Consider the following 20034-nt stretch of genomic DNA (forward strand, 5'->3'; position numbering starts at 1 on the left):
TTTTATATCTCAACTTTGATACTCCATGATTTATACCAGATCCAGATGTGAAATAACTTACACGTTGATTAGCTTTAAAAGAATAAAATACCTAAAAGACCAAAATAACCTCGATTTCTTTTTATTTTCTACTATATAATAAGTGTGAGCCCTTGGACGACCAAGGGCAAATCCGTCATTTAGGACCAAGGGCAAATCCGTCATTTAGCTCAAGGACAAAGAGATATTTAGCTTTTCTCAACAGAAAAATTCCAGAAGAATCTTTCCACTTCTTTCATCTTTTTGTTCCAACTATGGAGAAAATGGGTTGGACTTCAGCATTCTCTTTTCTCCAAACTTTCAAACGACTGCTCTTCGACATCATCTTCTCAACTGGATGTGCAATTTTAGGTCAGTTTTTGTCTCAATCTTTGTTCTAATCAGATTTTTCAATTTCATAGCTAATGTTATTCTACCTAACTCTCTCTTCAGTGTTCCTCCGAATTCATTTCATTCCTTTTATTTCTCAATTTCGTCCTTAATCTCTTGCAGAATCTGCTTTTACCTGGACTAATACTACTTTAATTGACTTTTCTATATAGGAAATATCTCATACAGATTTTATGGATTCAAAATTTAGTCAGGTGTAGTCTCTGCAACAACCAATGACGGGTTTTCTTTTTCGGATTTTATGGTAGTGATATGTGTGTGATTTATTTATTATATTTGTTTCAATTTTGTTTTCATGCCATTTATAGCATTTGGAATGCTGGAACATACATTTTCACATGAAGAGCTCGGCTATTTTCCTTAACATTCAACAAGCTAGACACATGTAAAGCTTACAAATCAAACCAAGAAAGATTCTGGTTTTGTTTGCCTACCTCCTCTGGACCTCTGGTGGTTGTATTCTCTTATGTTTCTCTTTGTTCTTGATTCGCTTGATGTTACTTCTATGCATAACTGAGGTGTTTCATGGGGTAATTTGTTTTAATTTATAATTTTATGCAGGATTTTGGGATTTGAACTTAGGTTTTGAAATTGGAGGTTTCTATATATTTACAACTGCAAGATTTGAATCTCAGACGTGAATATTGATGATTCCATCTGAACCGGCAGGGATTAGATACAAATGTAGTCGATTATCCAATTTTTTGGGATTTAACTAGATAAGTCCTTTTCCCCTTATGGATATGATTATAATCAACTATGCATGTCTCTTAGTTTCTTTTTGAGTTTCAAAGAGATAGAACTATGAGCGTGGAACTCATTCGGAACTTCACTAGATATCTTCACCATCAACATGGATAGCTACAGACAAGTAGGGAAATGGATAACTTCTTAGTGTTTCTTCAGATTTTTCACCCATGCATTTGTTATTTTACAGTTAGAAACACCAATTGAACCTCCATATTGCAATTAGTCCTTATGAACGTTGTTTGGTGAAAATTTAATACATGAGCCATTACCAAATATAATGCTCTCAATTTTTTTTATTTCATAGGTCTTTGAAAGTGGAAATTGCTCGTGCATTGTGGGGAAAAAGGGACAACGCTTCAACTATAAGAGTTAATTTCTATACTCTTTTATTATGATGTTATGTGTTTAATTATGATGTTAAATTGTTGTACTTTATATTTTCTATGCATATTGTATAGATGTGTCTACTTTAGAAATAAATTAAATGCTAGCTTAAGATTAAAAATTTAGACTTTAATATAGAAATATCATGAAACACGCGAGATTGTTTATGGTTGTATTATTCGTGTGATTCAATATAGTTATTTCGATTTTGTCTTTCATTCCATTTTAGCGTTCTGAGGAGCTCAATTTATAGATGTTGAGTCTAGCCATGTGCTCTATTTGGAAAGAGTCACTATTACTGAAGAAACATTGTCTAAGGAAGCCTAGCCTACTATCCCAAAAGAGGAGAGGGGAGACGAGAAGAATGTGAATGCAAAAGGAAAGTTAAAAGTCCCGAGCTCTGCTGGCTGGTGAGTCTTCAGGATCTCTTTGGATTTACTTTCTTTATCATTTATCTGTTCAAGTAATGTTATTCTTGAGATACCTTGATGAAATTTCTGTTAAGGAGCTATCATGGTAAGAAATTTTGGTGTTAGGATGTCTATTAAGGTACCCTAATGAAAATGTTTGGTAAATGTTTGACATGTTACCTTCGCAAAAAAAAAATGTTTGGTAAATGTTTGTTGTTATGTCGCGTGTTTATTAGACCATAATGCCATGATGAGAGCCTATTTGTTTACCACAAGGGGGTAATCTACAAGGAGGTTAATTACATAAAGATAATACGTAATTAACCTTATACAAGTTATGTTGCCTCCGAGTGGTTTTGCTTTGTTTGTGTGAATAAGGTTGTTCTCCAGGATTTGTTCTTTACCATTCTCACCAGAGGGAGGTTTATTGTAAATGAGTGTGTTTTCATAATCAGTTTTCTTCAAAAATTCTGTTCAATGACATATATTTATCACACATTCATGATTCACCCTTCAGGCATAACATTTATGTTCAAAATGAGCTCACAGGAGGTCCGAGTAGAATAGAAAGGTTTGTGTATTATTAGTTGCATCAAAGTTCAGGGAAGTGAATACTAAGTTATGCTGTAAAATTATGAAGAAAGGACTAAGAGAAATTATAGAGAAAAGAGATTCCATTAGTGAAATGGCCAAAGTGCTTCGGTGAGAAACATTTATAAGGCACCGATTTGATAGTCAATGTATCAAGCATCATAAAAGGCAGAGGTGCAGGAATGTAGCCAGGGTCATAAGTATAAAAGTTTCTATGTCATACTTCCCTAATGATTCACAAAAGAAGAGCCTCTTAGACTTTTAGGCGTTTTGAGTTTTTAAATTACATTTCTGCTATTTTCCAAAATATTCACTTTTTTTTTTTTTTTAAACGTTAAGTGCATTGCAGTACATGAAGAATTGAAATGGTAATGTCGATTTTTATCCGATACTAGATATATAAACTCCTCCGTAAGGAGTCTTTAGATTTTCTACTCACATTATCGCTGAATTCATGGGCCATTTCACAAAATGAATGTGATAATAATTTTGTGTGAGTGTTCTGTCTAATAAAATAACTGGTGATAATCGCTTTGATAATCAATCTTTGTTTTAGAATTATGGAGCTTCTTGATAGTGCTCAGTCCAAACTCAAATTCTACTCAGGCGCATCATCAGTTGAGCATAAAGAGAAAATTTACTGATGTATTCGTGCCTTACTTCAGGAGAACTGAAAATCTAAAACTACAGAATGGCTGCAACAATGTCACTTTCTGCGTTCACAGGTTTGTGTGTCTCTCTTTTGAGAAACATCATGAGGTACATGGTACATCTACAAATAATTTTTATGTCGTGTTCTTAATTTTATTGGTTTCATTGACACAACAAAGACAGGGAAAGAACTAAAAGAGGACAAAGCTTGGTTTGCTTTTTAGTAAAAGCTGGTAGACTTACAAACTAAGGCCCGTGAAAGAGGTTGATGTGAAGAACCATTGAAGTGATTTATATAACGACATCAAGTTAGCCACAAAAGGTGAGTTATAGAAGGATAATTCTATCTTATCTGCACATGGATGTCTGAAAATAGATGACTGGTGTATTGTAGTTCTATATTATTTTTATTACTGGTCAGTGATGCCTTTTCAATTTTTGGCACTAATTAATTACTGCAAATCGATATGCCCATGCAAAAATCTGTTGTATCAAGCTTGTTCTTGGTTACTGGTTGATATATGTGCATGTGCAAGTTTTCCTTCTTTATTTGTAGATACGAGTTTCGAAATATATGCCTAGATGCATGTTTTTGGTTCTACAAAAATCAAAATGGTATTTGAGTATGAAAATGGGTCCTTTACGGTCTTATTGAGGGTGAAATTAGTGTTTAGCAATACAATCTATTTTGGGGGATAAATAACCATCAGAGTAGGTTAGTGTCGGAAGAAATTGAAATACATTCGTTTGGAAATGATGAAAAAAATATTCTTTCTTTTCAATAGCACCCAACAGCTTTAATATTAATCATTGGGAACAAAGAAGTCCCAATTGTTGAAGTGATGCAAAAAAAAGATACTTCCTAAGATGAACACCCCCTAGGTTTCTGAAATCTATGAAGTGGTCAGTGGTGTACCAACAAAAAGCTTGCAATGATGTTGGCCATACGGTAAGAAGAGCTTTGTAGGTGTCGAAACTATGGGATGGTATTGGCCATAATAGGAGTATTCCTAATATTGATGTAGGTGATTTCCTGTCCTTTAAGAAGTGTAGCAGAAGACTTCTCTGAGAAATTGTTACAAGGGGTTTCTATTTGGTGGTTTCTCTTGTGCATATGCATTAAATGATAGAGGACAGTAGTTGTGGTTAAAGAAATTTGCTTATATTGACTAACTGAGGTCAGGTAAAATAATTTTGTCCTCCTAAATAAAGAGTTGTTACCCTTTTGAAAGAACTCATAGTGAGTGGGAAACTGGGAAGTATCTTCAATTGTTTCAGCTTATGATACAGAGAATCTTTACAATGTCCTTTTAAGACATCATCTGGTCTGTTGATCTGTTGATCTAGGTGTGAGGGAAGCAACTTGAAATACTTTAGCTGGTCATAGTAACAACCATGGTACATGCTTTTGTTAATGTGCAAAAGGTTATGCTTAGCGGTACTCTATGTGCAAAAGGTTATGCTTAGAACTTTCTTGATCGTGGTTTGTTGTTTTGCTTTATTAGTTCACTATTATGAAGTGGCGGTAATTTGTTTTCTTATCTAGATTTTTTGGGTGTTTTATTGAGTTATTGCTTATTTGGTGGACTATCATGAAAACCAAAAACTGAGATGCCTATGGAAGGAGATTTTGGTGCTTTAGCTTAGACAGATGGAGTAATTAAGTATTTTAGATGATTAGTTAGTATTGGAATGGATCTGAAGAGAGTGGAATGGATATAGAGGATTCATAGTTGATCTCAGCTAATTTGGGATGAAGAGTAGTTGATTAATTACCTCAGCGTGATTTGCTCGTGGGATGGTTGCCTTTTTTTAATATCTAAACTGATATTGTTCATTTACGATTGCTAGATGAAGTTGGAATTAAGGCGAACCGCGCATCTAGAGAAAGTTATTGAGGAAATAAGGGAGTAAAAATACTGTTTAGAATCAAATACTGCAATGTCCAGGAACAGAAGTCCTAAGCAACAAAAATCTTAGAAAGTTTGAGGTCAATCAGAATCTTGGAATGTGCTGAGGCGGAAATACTACATTATTTGGCTCTTCTAGAGACCTCAGGTGCTTAAGCCTGTAGAAGAAAATCAGGAGATTCCTATCAACCTAAGCCTTGGTGGGCATAGTTACACGGTACCTGTGCTGGTGGGAGGAGGTAGTAGGTATCCAGTAGAATAGTTGATGTGCGTGTAAATTGCGCCGAACACCACCATTGTCAAAGAAAATCAGGAAGTTTAAGGGAGTTGGGACCCTCTATGTGGAGATTGAGATGTTTAACGTTGTACAATATGGAGAGGAAGTTCCTGCAGCCTGCAATGAGGTAAAGAAAATTTCAAGGATTGATGCACATGATACAAGATAATTATTCCTTGGTTCTCAGTAGCCTATAGTCACCCTCTATTACTGTAAAATGGCTATGTTTCGGTTATAATGTAGTTGATTGTACAAAAAAAAAAAAAAGGAAAGATAAAATGATAATTCAGGTAATGTTGCAGAAAAAGTTAAATCTCTTCATGATGACTTGGTACAGATGATGACACTATAAGTTTCGCTACTTTGAAATTATTCCTTTTGTTAAATATACTATAAGTTCTTTTATCTGATATGATGGCTGTGTCAAATATATTTCTCACGAGTTGAAGAGTTCCTGAATCAAGCGGAACAAGATTATTATATTGGGTATGTTGCTGATTTCTTCTTTTGGGTAGCAGCTTTAGTATTAACTATTAATCTACTTTTACTTTGATATTTGTCCCAACAAATTCAATCTTTATTTATGGCGTCATAAGTTGTCGTTTGGATTAGAAAAGTGAATATGATGTGATATATTGTTCTTCCTTTGTAGCTCAACTGTTCAGGACAAATAATTCTTCATGTAGTCTCATGGTTTGCTGGCGAGCTCCTAAGGTGATGAATCTGAAGATATCAAAGATATTATTGAGGAAGATGATGATGACGAGAATAAAGAAGAGGTGATGGAAAAGAAGGTAAGATTTGTTTTTTTTCTGCTTTTATAAAGTGATTCAAGTTTTTCCCGTTTACCTAAGTTGGGATATTCACGTGAAAGAGGGTTCTTAGATTTTTACATATTCTGTTTGATATTCTGTTTGCAAGGTAAAAGTTGATGTGTTGTCTCTTCTTAGCTGCTGCATGTTAATAGAAGGGTGTTATAACCAAAAAAAATTGCTTTTAAGAGTTAATTTAAGAGTGTGTTGTTCTCACATCAAAGGCTTGAATCATTGAAAAGAGGGGGCTATAAAACAGCAAAGCCACAAATGAAGTAACTCTTCTATTCATTCTTTTGTCCTACTGCTTCATATATTCAATGGTTTTTATTTAAATCATACTATTTCATGAAATTTTTGTAATATCCATGAAATCATCTATGTGCCGTGTAGTCATCGGTTTTACCACCAGAATACCTATGAGATTGTGGTCAGCCGATTTGGTTTATTGTTTTCATCTCCATAACTTAAAAGTCGGTTTACTTTTGGGATCTCTGCAAATTTTTGAACGATTAAACCCACAAACCCATCTCTCCTTTCCTTTCCTCTCATAGTTACCCAGGTTTAACAGAGCTCAGTTCAAAGTAACATTATAGGAAAAGAACGACGGCGATCAGACAAAGTCGAATGGTTGTAAGTCGAAGGACAGAGGAACTGAAAATGATAGGCATGGAGGTAAACATAAGCTCTCTCATTGATTTCTCCCTTTAGTTCCCCGTTTCTCAATGTTTTTCGGCAATCTGTTTATTTTGTGTATTTATGTAATGGTTTATCCTAGGATGCTTTTTGTTTTTGAATTTATTGTTTCCTTGTTCTGCTTCGTATATATTTGTTGATTTGTTTTTGTAAGTCTTTATTGTTTAATGCATTCGATTGTTGCTAATGGGACCTTAGTGGGTGATTTGTTAGTTTTTTGTTCTTTTAGATAGTCTCTTGTCGGGTTTCCTACATGCATGTTAGTACATTTCTCCAATTCGCTATGCATGTTCGGAACTAGACACTTGGGTGCATGATTTTGGATATTAAAGATAGATGTGTGATCTTTTCTATTGTTAGTGAAACTTAGTTCTTTTTTCCCCTGTTCAATAATGAAAATACATCTTATCAAAGGGAAAATAATATTGATAGCCCAAAAGGAAATTTTCACATGTATATGCTCATGTGACTGTGTCGACTTCCTAATAATCACTGATCCTTAGAACTCAATGAGAACACAAAAAGTCTCTCTAAACATATATTCCAAATGAAATGCAGTAATGTACTTATGCTCCCCAATTTTATTCAGTTCCTTTCAAATTACTTGTGTTTTGTATTAGAGTTGGAAAGTAAGTTATTTTCCCTTTTTTTAAAGATCAACAAAAGACAGTTTATTATAAGTCCTGACTTTGAAGACTTAATCGGACCACAGGAAACAATAGACTGTACAAGTATTATGCAAATGATGTTTAAACTGCAATGGTTAAAAGTTAGAAAGCAATTGCAAGTTCAATTCGAATTGGCACTTGCCGGATTTTTATCTCTTATTCGTTCAAATTGAACACAGATGGCAGCAGGAAGACTGAGGGACCAATTGGGGCTGGTGGAATTTGTAGAGATCATCTAGGTAATTTGATCATGGCATTCCAGCAATCTCTGGGAACTGGTAGCAGCAATCTAGCCAAGGCAAAGGCAGCTATGATAGGTCTTAAGTGGTGCAAGGAGTACGGTGTACCTTGGTTATTACAAGAAGTTTTCAATGAAAGTCGGAAGGTAATCGATGAAAGTAATTGCATCATTCAACATTGTTATAGAGAAGGAAATCAAGTGGCGGATGCATTGGCAAAGGCAAGTTTGATAATACCAAACCAAGTTTCTCATTCGGCGAATGACTTGCCTAGCTATGCTAAAGGTCCTTATAGGCTTGACTGGATAATGATGCCATCTTTTAGATACAAGCACAAGAAGCACCAGTTTGTTTAAATCAGTTGTTTAGTTTCCAGGTTGCCCCTCATATCCCTCTATCTTTTTGTATATGTTTACCGGAGGGCACTTGGTTTTTAATGTTATTCCTTCTTATGTATAGCTGCTATATATTGGGACTATGGATTCTTGGAAATCCTGCCAGTTTGTACATAATTTTTGGTAATGATATAAAGGGCCACGCCACCATACGGCGTAGTTGCATTAAAATAAATAAAAAATGGTTTAGTTATTCGTTCAATCTATTTTGCATTGTCTGATCAGTAGTTGGAACTTGGAAGTTAAGTTTGTTTCTAGAGTGTATTCTTCTTTCACCATTTATATATTAATGGTTGACAATATTAAATATTCTGATCCAATAGTTAAGGTTTTGATACTGGCCACCGGGTAACCTATGCAGCAGATCTTTACTTTCGACCTTCGTGCTTTTAGTTGGTGCTTTTTTAAAGATAGAGATCAAAGTGAAACCCCATGACAGTACCAGAATTTAAGCTCTGAAACTAATGTAGAACTTTGTTCCTAAATCCAAGAAAAACTATGAAGTGTTAATATGTTGTACACATTTTGCCGAAGTTTCCTTTTTTAGTGTTTTGATATTGAATTTCTTTTTATCAATCTTGTGAAGTGCTAATAATACAAACTTACAAAGATAGTGTCGGGCATAGGCCCGTGCCTTGCACGGGCACCAATCATCTAGTTATATATAAGAGGGAATGTGAGGACTTTTGTAGTCCTCACAATAATTTCCCAAATTTTTAAAAACTTTTTCATTAATTACTTTTATGTCCTAATTTTATTTATTTAAGTCAATTCTTTGTTTTTAGTTTTAAAATCCTACTTTTCAAAAATTTATCGAGTACATGACTTTTGTAGTCCTTACAATAATTTTCAAATTTTTTTAAAACTTTTTAATTAATTACTTTTTAGTCCTAATCTTATTTATTTATGTCAATTTTTTTGTTTGTTTTTTAAAGTCTACTTTTCAAAATTTATCAAACCCTACCTCATTTTTCACGTTCTTGATTTTCGATTGGTGCTCGATATCCGTTCCGAGCCCAATTAATCCGTATAATTCGCACTTATCGCGCCTATTAGGGAAGCTTCCTCAAAAAAAATTTTTTCATGTCCATGTTCGAACCCCTAATCCTAATTAAGAGAGGACGGCTCCATCTCGCACAAGTTAAATTACGTATTTGTCTTAAAAGTTCATTAACTATGTATAGATTATTTATTTAGAACTAAATAACTTCGTAAAATTAGTGATACATAAGTTATAATTTCATCAAAATGGAAGTTAAAATATTAAAGTAGTGGAATGAAAATTTTGCTTTTATATAGCTCCACTCACCAAAGGACTTCTGATAGGTATATGGTTGTTGTTGTTGTTGTTGTTGTTGTTGTACACTTGTACTAACACAAATTATATTTCTTTAGCTTAAAAATCCTCTGCTTTTTATATCACTTAGTTTGGGCAAGACCATGTACCACATAACTAGTATGTGTAATAAGAGACAATCCAAATATTTTGTCGTCCTTGGTTGGATTCCAACCAGGCTTTTTAACCAAAAGGCTCCCTCCTATTAATTTGCCCCCTAAATTTATCCTTTATTGCTTGAGCTACTATAGGGTTTGATACAAAGACAAGAGACACAAGTGGAAATTCACTGTTGTTGTACTTTATGAGTTATATTATGGCCGTTATATTATTGACAAAGAGATAAAATGTGGGTCCCCTTGTGGTATGTGGATGATGTTGATGGTTATTTTTTTTCCAGGCTCTTTGCTCCAGCTTTTTTCCTTTCTTTGATAATAATAATTGCCAATTTGAGGACTTCTTAGTTATTAAATACCCAAAGAGGTATAAGAGTTGTGATATCAATTATTGCCTTCGAATTGTCTCAAAATAATTGTAATTTAGGAATTCAAGATTAAAGTTAATAATTGTTGTCAATCATGTTATTAAAATTTAAAAAGTAATTCTTTTTAATATTGCTCAATTCTAAAAAAAAATCTAATAAATAAGGATAGCTTAGTAAATTATATTTTCTATTTTCTATTTTTTCTTAATGGTGTGAAGAACTAAAGCTACCTTTTAAAACCCTTAAAAGTTTAAATAAAGTCTACGAATTTTCGAGTTGATGTACTTTTTATATCATAATTTTGGTGTGAATTTGAATATGAATTTCTTGATATTCTTACATAAATTTACCTATTAAAAACGGAACCATAAAACACTACAATTTTTATATTTAACATTATTTGAAAAACATTGCAGGTAAAAGATAATATAATTTGACTATGTGAATTGTAATAACGAACAAATTGTAAAGGGAAAGTGAACCTTTCTAACTCTTTTTTCAAATATTGAAGTATTTGTGCGTATAATAGGTTACTCTACATCTTATAGTAGAAGTTTAGGACAAAGCCGTTAGATTAAACATTAACCTTTAACTCATCATTCATTGTTTAGTCATACCACGGCGTGTGAAGTTCACATGATATATTTTCCTTATAGGTTATTCATAAGAAATTTAATAAACACGCATTAAATGATATTAGATCGTTTAATAGGTATAAGCCTCATACGAAGTGTGTACATATAAATTTGGCTATTGGAACATGATATTCTCAAAACTTACGTAAAATGAAAACAACAAGAGCTTTTATGCTATACATACATTTGAAAAATAAAAAGAAAGTCTATAACAAGAAAATTGTTCTTGTTTAACTTTCAAGTACTTTTGATTGATATAGCATGTTAGAAGTCTTTAGAAAATATTATAGTACTTTTCAATAACATGACGCAACAAAAATAATAAGACAAGTATTGAATACTTTTTAAAAGCAATTGCAAATTTAATTTTTAATATTAGTTTGGGCCTGGGCTTAGCACGGGCCAAACATCACTAGTATTATATATAAGTGAGGATAGTGAGTTTTTGTAGTCCTCACATCCTCACAACATTAATAAAATGCTTACATGTGGCTTCTTTTATTGACCTTTTCCTTGCATATTTTCATTTTTCACTTTTTTGCTCTCATTCAATTTTTTTTAGACCGCTCCACATGAATTTTGAAAATACCAACTTTTGTAGTTCTCAAATGAATTTATTTTATCTCTTTATCCCTACTTGAAGTTTTTATGACTTTGTGAATCCTCAAACATTTTGGTAAATTTTGAGAATTTTTGGGACATTTTTTATGCCACTAAAAATAATAATGTCATGGAAAAGATTATAATGGACCCCACAAAGCATACTCATATATATTTGAGTCTTTTGAGGAAATATTATTAAACTTGTTTTAAAATATATTTTTTCTTAAGTATTTATTATAGACACGTAAAGAATTATCAAGTCATGAAAATTCTATCTTAATGTAGGCTTAATAACTGAATTAAAATATTATTCATACAATACTATTTAGTATTTGTTGATGTTGTTTACTAATTATCATTTGCTATTTTCAATTTTTATTCGTCTGGTTAGACATAAAGTTGTTTTATTTTCTACATCTTTGGCAAAATAAGTAATTAACAAACATTTCACTTAAGGTAGAATTAAGTTTAAAATTAAAGTAATGGATACATATAAACTTATATTAATGTTAAATACTTTTACAGTGTAAATTATAGTCCTTTCGTTTCAATCGAAAAATGAACTTCGAAGTACAATAATTAATCAAATTTTACATGCGCACACTTTTAACATAAAACTTATCTAATACTGTAATATCTTTTGGTAAAAAATAAGTTAGCCAATATGAGATCAATTCGAAGAATCAAATGAAATTAATATAACATATGAAAAGCTCAATTGGGATCATCGGAGACTTTAATCTCAAAAGATTTAAGTAAAATATAAATTAGAAGAGATTTCTATTGTTTGATTTATTTTTAGAAGAATCTAATAGAACCAAGAAAAATGTACTAAGAAAAGTGTTTTCTAACTTTCATATATGTTTTTGTACTTTGAAATTTTAGAAGTCTTTTTCAAGTGTCAAATTAATGTTACAAAAATAAAGAAGCAAGAGCAGATTTTTTTAAAAAAATATCTACAAATTAAATTTTTAATATCGGTTTGGGCCCGGGCTTAGCACGGGCCAACCTACTAATAGATAGTATCATTAGTACATAAATGACTAACATTTAGGAGTTTTAAATTGGGTATAACTACATTTTAGCTCATTACATTTCGTAGCTACAGTGCGCGCTACAGTAGTTTGCTACAGTATATTGTATTAAAAAATCGGAGTGTATTCAAAATTTGGTTGAGTCATATTTCGCTGTATTCAATTTAAATTTCGTTGTATTCAACTAAGTTGTATTCAAGTCTGATGTATTCAATTAAGTTGTATTCAAATCAAATGTATTCAACTCAACTTTATTCATTTGTAGCTATTTTTACACTATATTCACTTTATTATATTTAAAACCGATTGTATACAAAAAAAATATCCTTCAAAATACACCCCAAAACACAGAATTTTGCACTAAAAAAAAATTAATGAATACACTAAAAAACTGAATACAAGAAATAAATTTCACTATATTCATTTGTATACACTTCAAAATTCAATGTATTCATTTGTATACAAGAAATAAAATTAACGAATACACTCAAAACTGAATACAAGAAATAAAATTCCTGCCAAATTACGGCGTATCGGTTGTTTCCATCCAGATATGACCGCTGCGGAGTTGTAAGTCGTCGCCGTCAGAAGAGAGAGAGACGGCGAACAACAACAACAACCACGGCCAACAGCAACAACACAGAACTCAACAACAACAAAGTTAGCGTAGATTGGCCATCTGTTGAAGATACAAAAATCAACACAGATCCATACAAATCCGAGAATAAGATCTTCAAATCAAACTGTAAATACAACTTAACAGTAGCAGCGGTGGATGCGTGAGTTTAGAATTTTAGAGAGAGAAATAGAGGGAGATGAGAGAAGGAAGAGAGAGAGAGAGAAAGAGGCGGTCGTTTGATTGGGCTTCGGTAGAGCTCCGCCGGAAAAGATGACCGGCGGCGGCTCAAAACGTTAGAGAGAGAGAGAGAAGACGACGTGAGAGAGAGAGAGAGAGAGTGGAGGAGAACGTTAGAGAGAGGAGAAGAAGGAGGAGGTAGCTAATAAGTGTCATTAACATACAACTTTTAGCTATGAGGAGTAATTAATGTGCTACTAAATATAATTACCTACACTAGTTTGCCACACCATGTAGATTTCCCTAAGAGTTATGTACGTTGTTTGCATGCTATTTGGTTGAGGTGTTCAAGATGTTTGACGTGTACATAAGAGTGTCATAAATTAACCATAACAACAATAGATCAGATTATGCTCCTATTTATCAAACCGGAAGAAGATTATAAATCTCAATTTCAAGATGATGAAATGAGATTTGAGCTTCGTGTTGATAATTTATTGTAAAATGAAAGATAGAAATTAGGGAAATAATAGTATAAAAAGAATTGTCAAGAATATATAAAAAGAAAGATAGCGAGAGAGCATTTCTATTAAATCAAATTTATCACATATATATTTATATTATTATATAGAGGTAGGGTTACAAAAATATTATCTTAAACATTGTATTAGTAATTGAGATAGGTTATGAAGGTATGAAATTTATATGCATATGGATTATTTGGAAGAAGGTATTAGAGAAAATAATACTGCATTAGCTTTAGTATTATTTAATTAATTTTTAAGAATAGTTAATTTAAGGGCAAAATAAAACAAATTAAGACACAAATAGTAATATGATTTATGAATAAAGTGTCAATTTGTAGTCAAAAAGAGATTTTTATAGTTGTCCGAATCTTCTAAAAGAAAAAAAGAAAAAGATATTGACCATTTAGATTAAAAAAGAAAATATAATGAGCTTAACATCAACGCAGCTTCTAGAAAAGTCATTATCACATTTATCAACCCATTTTCTGCACACAAAAACTCTCACTAAACCATAAAGATAATAGATCTGAAGAAGAAGAAACTTAGGTGCAACAAAGATGTCGTGGCAAACATATGTAGATGATCACTTGCTGTGTGAGATTGAAGGTAATCATCTCACTTCTGCTGCTATTATCGGTCAAGACGGCACCGTTTGGGCCCAATCTGCCAATTTCCCTCAGGTTTCTTTCTATTCCCACCTCTTTTTTCTTTTTTCAAATGATTAAGCTATACCCACCTCCAGTTTTGCTAGATTTCATCTGGGTTACTTTTGTTTTTTGCTTTTACTTAGATTCAAGCGGTTCAGAGTTTTCTTGATGGTGCTTCTTTGTTTTACTTTTTTAGTTCAGTATTATACCGGCACCATAATATCAGATTGGGGAGGAAGATCAGAATTCGAAATTGATAGAAAAGTAGGAATACTTTTGGGTATTTTGTTGAATTATTGCATATTTGGGGGACTAGTATGAAAGCAGAAAATTGGTATGCCTATGGGAGAAGATTTTGGTGCTTTAGCTTAGACAGATGGAGTCTTAGATGATTATTACTAGTAATAAAAGTAATTTAGGTAATTATTTATTAGTATTGGAATGAAATGGATCTGAACAGGGTGGACTCGATACAGAGGATTCAGATAGTTGATCGATATTTGTGTATCTCAGCGTAATTTGTTGGTGGGATGTTACCTTTGTTTAATATCTATGTTGATATTGTTCATTTATGATTACTGGATGAGGTTGAATTAAGACGAACCACCCGTATAAAGAAAAGTTGTTGAGTAGAAAGTAAGGGAGTAAAAATACTGTTTAGAATCAAATACTGCAATGTTCAGGAACACAAGTCCTAAGCAAGAAAATTCTTAGGAAGTTGAGGTCAAACAGAATTTTGGAAGCATGGTAAACCGGATTATTAGATTATTTGCTTAAAAACTATAGAAGAAAATTAGGAAATTCGCATCAGCCTAAGCCTTTGTGGGTAGTGTTACTTGGTACCTGTGTTTGTGGGAGGTAGCAGGTGTACGGTGGACTAGTCGATGTGCGTGTAAGTTGAGCCGAACACCATCATTATCAAAGAAAATCAGGAAGTTTAAGGGAGTTGGGAGTTGGGACCCTCTCTATGAAGATTGAGATGTAAAATGTTGTACAATGTGGAGAGGAATTACCTGGAATGAGGTAAAAAAACTTCAAACGTTTCATTTCCCCCTATTTTTCTAGTTGCTAAAGCTTGTATCAGCTTCACTCTGGTTGATCCTAGGCGAGAGAGCCATATATGTTTGGTGGAGCATACTAATGGTCTGCTAATCCAACAAGGTGTACAACGTATCTCCCCTTAGTTTTGCATTTTTATTTTTCTTACGGAATGAGAAAAGTGAGTGTGTATTGGCTGGTGAAGAACATGTCAAAAAATAGGAGAGAATAGTGAGATCCTTAACTGTCTGAAAAGGTTAAACTAGATGATGGGAACATGTGGCCCAAAGAAGAGGGAGAAGATCGATGTGAAAGAGAGCAGCGAGCCAAAGGGGAAAATATATAGAGGTAGAACTCGAGAACTATGTCTCTCCAGGTAAACTTTTTGTGAGGGCCAGTCTGATTCGAAAACCTGAAGTTGTTAACAGATTATCCCCCCTTCATTTTGGCTGGTATCAATGGATTTCCTAGGAAGGGGATATAATTGTGATTGATTATGCGGAAGTTTCAGGTTAGCTATAGCAGCTTAGCTAAATAGTTGAGAAACTTTGCGGTCATGATGATTGCTGTTCTCGATTTGTTTTATGCTAGTGTGAAGATTACATCTTATAAGTGATTATTTTTATGGTAAATTGTGTGCTTTAATGTAGAAAATTAAATTCTGCTTTTTTTCTCTCCCCTTTTGTGGGTGTGATCTTTTTTCTCTTCATTTTCCTAAATTCCCACCACCATGCCCTTGGGAAGGATGGGAAAGATGGGATGGGCGGAAGAAACCAATTTTTCTTTTTCTGCAATACATGATCATTTGTTGTTTTAAAATTGTCTATTATTGAATTATTTGTTGAACTCATTAATATAATGTTTTATGGTAGTTCAAGCCAGAAGAAATAACAGGCATAATGAATGACTTTGCGGAACCTGGAACACTTGCTCCAACTGGTTTATATCTTGGGGGAACAAAATACATGGTGATTCAAGGAGAGGCAGGAGCTGTGATCCGAGGGAAGAAGGTACCTGATCCTTTTTAATGCTTTAACCTATGTTGCTCGGACTCTTCACTTTCGATGCCGCACCCGTGTCGACACGACATGGGTGTGGGTGTGGGTGTGGGATCCGTACCCGATCTGGTCAACCAATTTTGGGTACTTTGACCAAAATCGAGGCAGAAATTCTATACAGATTCAATGATTTATGTAATCAAAACAAAAAGCTATGGTGAAATTGAAGAAAATGGAATACCTTGTATATAGAAATTCCTATGTCACTCCTTTTCTTTTTATCTCCTTCCGAGATTCTTCTCTTGATCAATATTTTCTCCTCAAGCTTTCCACATAATATCTCAAAATTTAGGTTTTATAACTCTATTTTTAGGATTTTGAATTATTTTTTGCCGAATCCCCGCACCCGTATCCGTACCAGGATCCGTACCCTCGTATCTTAAAATTTAGATCGTGATGAATCCGACCTCTAGATCCGTGCCCGTATCCGACACCCGCACCCGAGTCCGAGCAACATAGGCTTTAACTCACTTGGGCCTCCTTGAGATGCTTGGACGAGCTGTCGGGGTTCAACAAATCATCCCTTTTCCCATCTGAAACAAGCTACATCTATATAATTACTTATCCTCAAGTATCTTTTGGTCACAGTAATGAATTAAAGGATACTTCTCGAGTTCCTTTGATATGGAGGGTTTGAGGGACCTTTGGTTTCTTTTAATAGTGTGTGTTTACTTAGTATTTTGTTCTCCATAATATTTTATGTTCTTTGCGGTGACTTAGTCTAGATTTGTAATGTCATGTGCTTGTTATTTTCAGGGTCCAGGTGGTATCACCATTAAAAAGACCAACCAGGCTTTGATCATTGGAATATATGATGAGCCAATGACTCCTGGGCAGTGCAATATGATTGTTGAAAGGTTGGGTGACTATCTTGTTGAACAAGGTCTTTAGGCTTTTATCGGTAAGTTGATTTCCTTTTTGCCATTGGCATCAGTTCCTTGGTCTCGTTTATCACCTTATGATGAGTTGAATCTTTTGCAGTGTATTAGTATCCTACATAGTTGTGGCCGTTAGAGAAGTCATGCGTGTTGTTTACTGAGGAGAAGTTTGTAACCATCAACTGCTCTATCATTGTATTTCTTTTTCCTATGTCCTTACTGATAAGCTTTTGTAATTGAGCACTTGGTTGGTTATATATAATGCAATGGCTTAAATTTGGATTTTTGATATTGTGCCATGTGCTCGGTGGCTTCTTGCAAGCAGATTGTTGGATTGGTTGTTGAGTTATAGCGCAATGCAGGAGTTCTACCCTTTATGTTTGAGCAATAAATAAGCAATTTTGTGAATGTGTATTGACATCGTGGACATAAGAATGTGAAACACCAAATAGAGATTTTATTCAAAATTAACAGCCAAATTATCTATTTATCAATCGAGGGGTCTTGTACAAACTTATACAAGAAAGCTCGTAGTCCATCTTCTCGGAAAAAGAAATGACATGATCCAAAGGTATGAGGGTTGAGCAGTTTAATATTTTTGGTCTAAATCTTGATTTTTATGAAAATAAAATTGTATATGCAGAAGTTAACGAAAATAATTATAATTTAAATTTTATAGAGAACGGCGTTTAAGGAGAAGTTAGTTAACTCCTCAAATTTTATTAGTTGATTGTCAGGTACGCATGTGTGTTATAACAAATCGAATAGCTTCTCAGTTGAAAATCATAGCTTGATATTTACATAAGAGTCATATTCCTATGCAAAAAGGGTAAGTTTACCAATTACCATAGTAAAACTAATTAAACACGAGTAGATCATGAGGGCCTTTCTTTTTGGGTACGAAAGATACTGTTTCCAAGGTAGTCCATTAACAAAAAGAAGTGTTTTCTCATCCTATAATATTTCGCTCCCAAAAAGGTTTATCTGGCTTCCATACTTGGGCTTCTTTGTAAAAATGCATGCATCATAGGTGGCATTCGAAGCCTAAAAAGGTAAAATTGGTGATTACATTACTATTATATATAAGGGACAACAAAAGAGCTTTTGTAATCTTCACAAAACTTTTCCAAAAAATGTCATTTCAATTAATTACTTCTAGGTCTTAACCTTATTTTTTAAAGTCAAATTTATTTTCTGTTCTTATGATCTACTTTTTAAAAGCTGTCGAACATACTGCCTTATTTACCTGTTTTCTATTCGGTATCCGGTACCCATTGGAGCTCGCCTAATCCAAATTTGTGTCTCATAGGGCCTAATCGGGGGACCCCGAAACCCCTGATTAAGGGAGGAACAACCCCATCCGCTGCACTTTATTTTCCCTGTTGCTTTCTTCTATTGATCTTATCTATTAACCTAAAAAATAGTCATTTCTTCGCTAGATATTCTTGCTTATGGTTGCTCTTTGTTTTCTTCATTTTCATTTGCTGCTTATTATAGATTTTTACATGTAAGCATTTCTTTTACTTTATATTTATACTTTAATGAGCTCATATGTGTTTACCAAGATTAGTACAAAAATGATTTTTAGATAGTTTTAAAAATTATTAAATGATGCCATATAATGTTAAAATAAAGACAATATTATCAGTTAAGATCAGGTTATCTTTAAATCTCTTGTTTGGTTAATTAAAATTAACCTTTTAAACACAAAATGAGTTTGAAGTAGGGCAGAATTAGAGTGTCAGCTACCGATTTGATCTGATTCGATAGCACTTTGGTCCAAATTCTGTATTTGTCTTAAAAGTTCATTAACTATGTACAAGTTATTAATTTAGAACTAAATAACTTAAAAAATTACGATTCGAAACTGATATATTTCAAATTATGGTTCCTCATTTAATTTTGAAGTAAATAATTTCATCAAAATGAAAGTTAAGATATTAAAGGAGTGAAATGAAAATTTTTCCTTTATATATTGAAAATATACTTATTTGAAGTTTAATTATTACCAACAAAAATTATATTTTTTTAATTAAAAATTACTTTTTATATCTGGAGTTAAGCACGGGCCTCGTGAAACTAGTACTGATAGATGAGAGGTTATTAATAGTCTCATCAATCGGGAGATAAAGGTTTGGGATGAAATTATTATTAACTCAAGTTCAACAAAGTTCATATTGACTTCACTTGCCCATCTAGCTTCAAGTTTTCAATCAAAATTTTCCCTGGATGTTTTAGAGTAGTTATTTTTGCTCCTACTATATTACCGGGACCAGAAGCAAGTATAATTCTTTAAATTCAACTTATATGGACCACTTAACAGAACACACAAAATAACGCTTAACTTTAAGCTCTTCACGTCTTGCATTATTGGGAGAAAAAAAAAGTATATATATATATATATATATACGTCACTTCATTTCCTTCCATTACCCATCAAAGAAAACTCCCTTAATCGGAGGTTTCGGATTCGAGCTCTGAATATGAAAGATTCTTGGTAAGGATTAAGGACCTTTTCCCTCGAATGTGCTCTACGCGGCACGAATTTGGATTAGTTGGGCTCCAATGCAGATACTAATCATCGGATGGGAAACAAAGAAAAGAAAAAACAACAATAGAGGAGTGCTGCTATATACTTTCTCTGGTTCAAAATAAGTGTTCATTTAGCCTTTAACACAATCCTTAAGAAAATAATAACTCCTAGAAAAAAAAAATGTGTTTTGACTAAAGTATTCTTAATTAATAAGCCTCTGGGTCATTTATAGTCTTTAGTAAATAAGATCAAA

At 33.2% G+C, this 20034-nt stretch overlaps 3 protein-coding genes across 7 annotated transcripts; all 3 read left to right on the forward strand.

Moving 5' to 3' along the window:
• Positions 1–214: 214 nt before the first annotated feature.
• LOC132029672 (uncharacterized) lies at positions 215–4556 on the forward strand. Its single transcript, XM_059418982.1, has 5 exons — positions 215–390; positions 582–623; positions 1484–1546; positions 3119–3289; positions 3399–4556. Exons 1-5 carry the CDS (start codon positions 377–379, stop codon positions 3463–3465), a joined length of 357 nt encoding a protein of 118 aa, XP_059274965.1. The 5' UTR covers positions 215–376; the 3' UTR covers positions 3466–4556.
• Positions 4557–4709: 153 nt separating this feature from the next.
• On the forward strand, positions 4710–8722 carry LOC132029673 (uncharacterized). 5 transcript variants are annotated; one of them, XR_009407892.1, is made up of 4 exons: positions 4710–5888; positions 6055–6196; positions 6793–6889; positions 7758–7930. XR_009407892.1 is itself a non-coding variant. In XM_059418983.1 (4 exons), the coding sequence occupies exons 2-4, from the start codon at positions 6185–6187 to the stop codon at positions 8171–8173; spliced, it is 507 nt and encodes a 168-aa protein (XP_059274966.1). In that variant the 5' UTR covers positions 4754–5888; positions 6055–6184; the 3' UTR covers positions 8174–8722. The 5 variants fall into 5 exon arrangements, 2 of the variants coding, with proteins under 2 accessions (XP_059274966.1, XP_059274967.1); XR_009407891.1 differs by having other exon boundaries at positions 4711–5888; positions 6786–6889; XR_009407890.1 differs by having other exon boundaries at positions 4737–5888; positions 6769–6889.
• Positions 8723–14070: 5348 nt separating this feature from the next.
• On the forward strand, positions 14071–17534 carry LOC132029675 (profilin-like). The gene is made up of 4 exons (XM_059418985.1): positions 14071–14307; positions 16185–16322; positions 17127–17271; positions 17352–17534. Exons 1-3 carry the CDS (start codon positions 14185–14187, stop codon positions 17259–17261), a joined length of 396 nt encoding a protein of 131 aa, XP_059274968.1. The 5' UTR covers positions 14071–14184; the 3' UTR covers positions 17262–17271; positions 17352–17534.
• Positions 17535–20034: the final 2500 nt, after the last annotated feature.

This window comes from Lycium ferocissimum, chromosome 9 (genome assembly GCF_029784015.1).
Source record: "Lycium ferocissimum isolate CSIRO_LF1 chromosome 9, AGI_CSIRO_Lferr_CH_V1, whole genome shotgun sequence".
In the NCBI taxonomy this organism is placed as follows: Eukaryota; Viridiplantae; Streptophyta; class Magnoliopsida; order Solanales; family Solanaceae; genus Lycium; species Lycium ferocissimum.

What these genes read in the sequence shown, in the direction of transcription:
- LOC132029673 (XM_059418983.1), top strand. An exon ending in TGAAAATGATAGGCATGGAG is followed by an intron (nt 6,890 to 7,757) that starts GTAAACATAAGC and finishes AATTGAACACAG; the next exon opens with ATGGCAGCAGGAAGACTGAG.
- LOC132029675 (XM_059418985.1), top strand. Translation starts at nt 14,185, where the DNA reads ATGTCGTGGCAAACATATGTAGATGATCACTTGCTGTGTGAGATTGAA. An exon ending in AATCTGCCAATTTCCCTCAG is followed by an intron (nt 14,308 to 16,184) that starts GTTTCTTTCTAT and finishes GTTTTATGGTAG; the next exon opens with TTCAAGCCAGAAGAAATAAC. An exon ending in CTGTGATCCGAGGGAAGAAG is followed by an intron (nt 16,323 to 17,126) that starts GTACCTGATCCT and finishes TGTTATTTTCAG; the next exon opens with GGTCCAGGTGGTATCACCAT.
- LOC132029672 (XM_059418982.1), top strand. An exon ending in GACAACGCTTCAACTATAAG is followed by an intron (nt 1,547 to 3,118) that starts AGTTAATTTCTA and finishes AATCTTTGTTTT; the next exon opens with AGAATTATGGAGCTTCTTGA. An exon ending in GTCACTTTCTGCGTTCACAG is followed by an intron (nt 3,290 to 3,398) that starts GTTTGTGTGTCT and finishes CAACAAAGACAG; the next exon opens with GGAAAGAACTAAAAGAGGAC.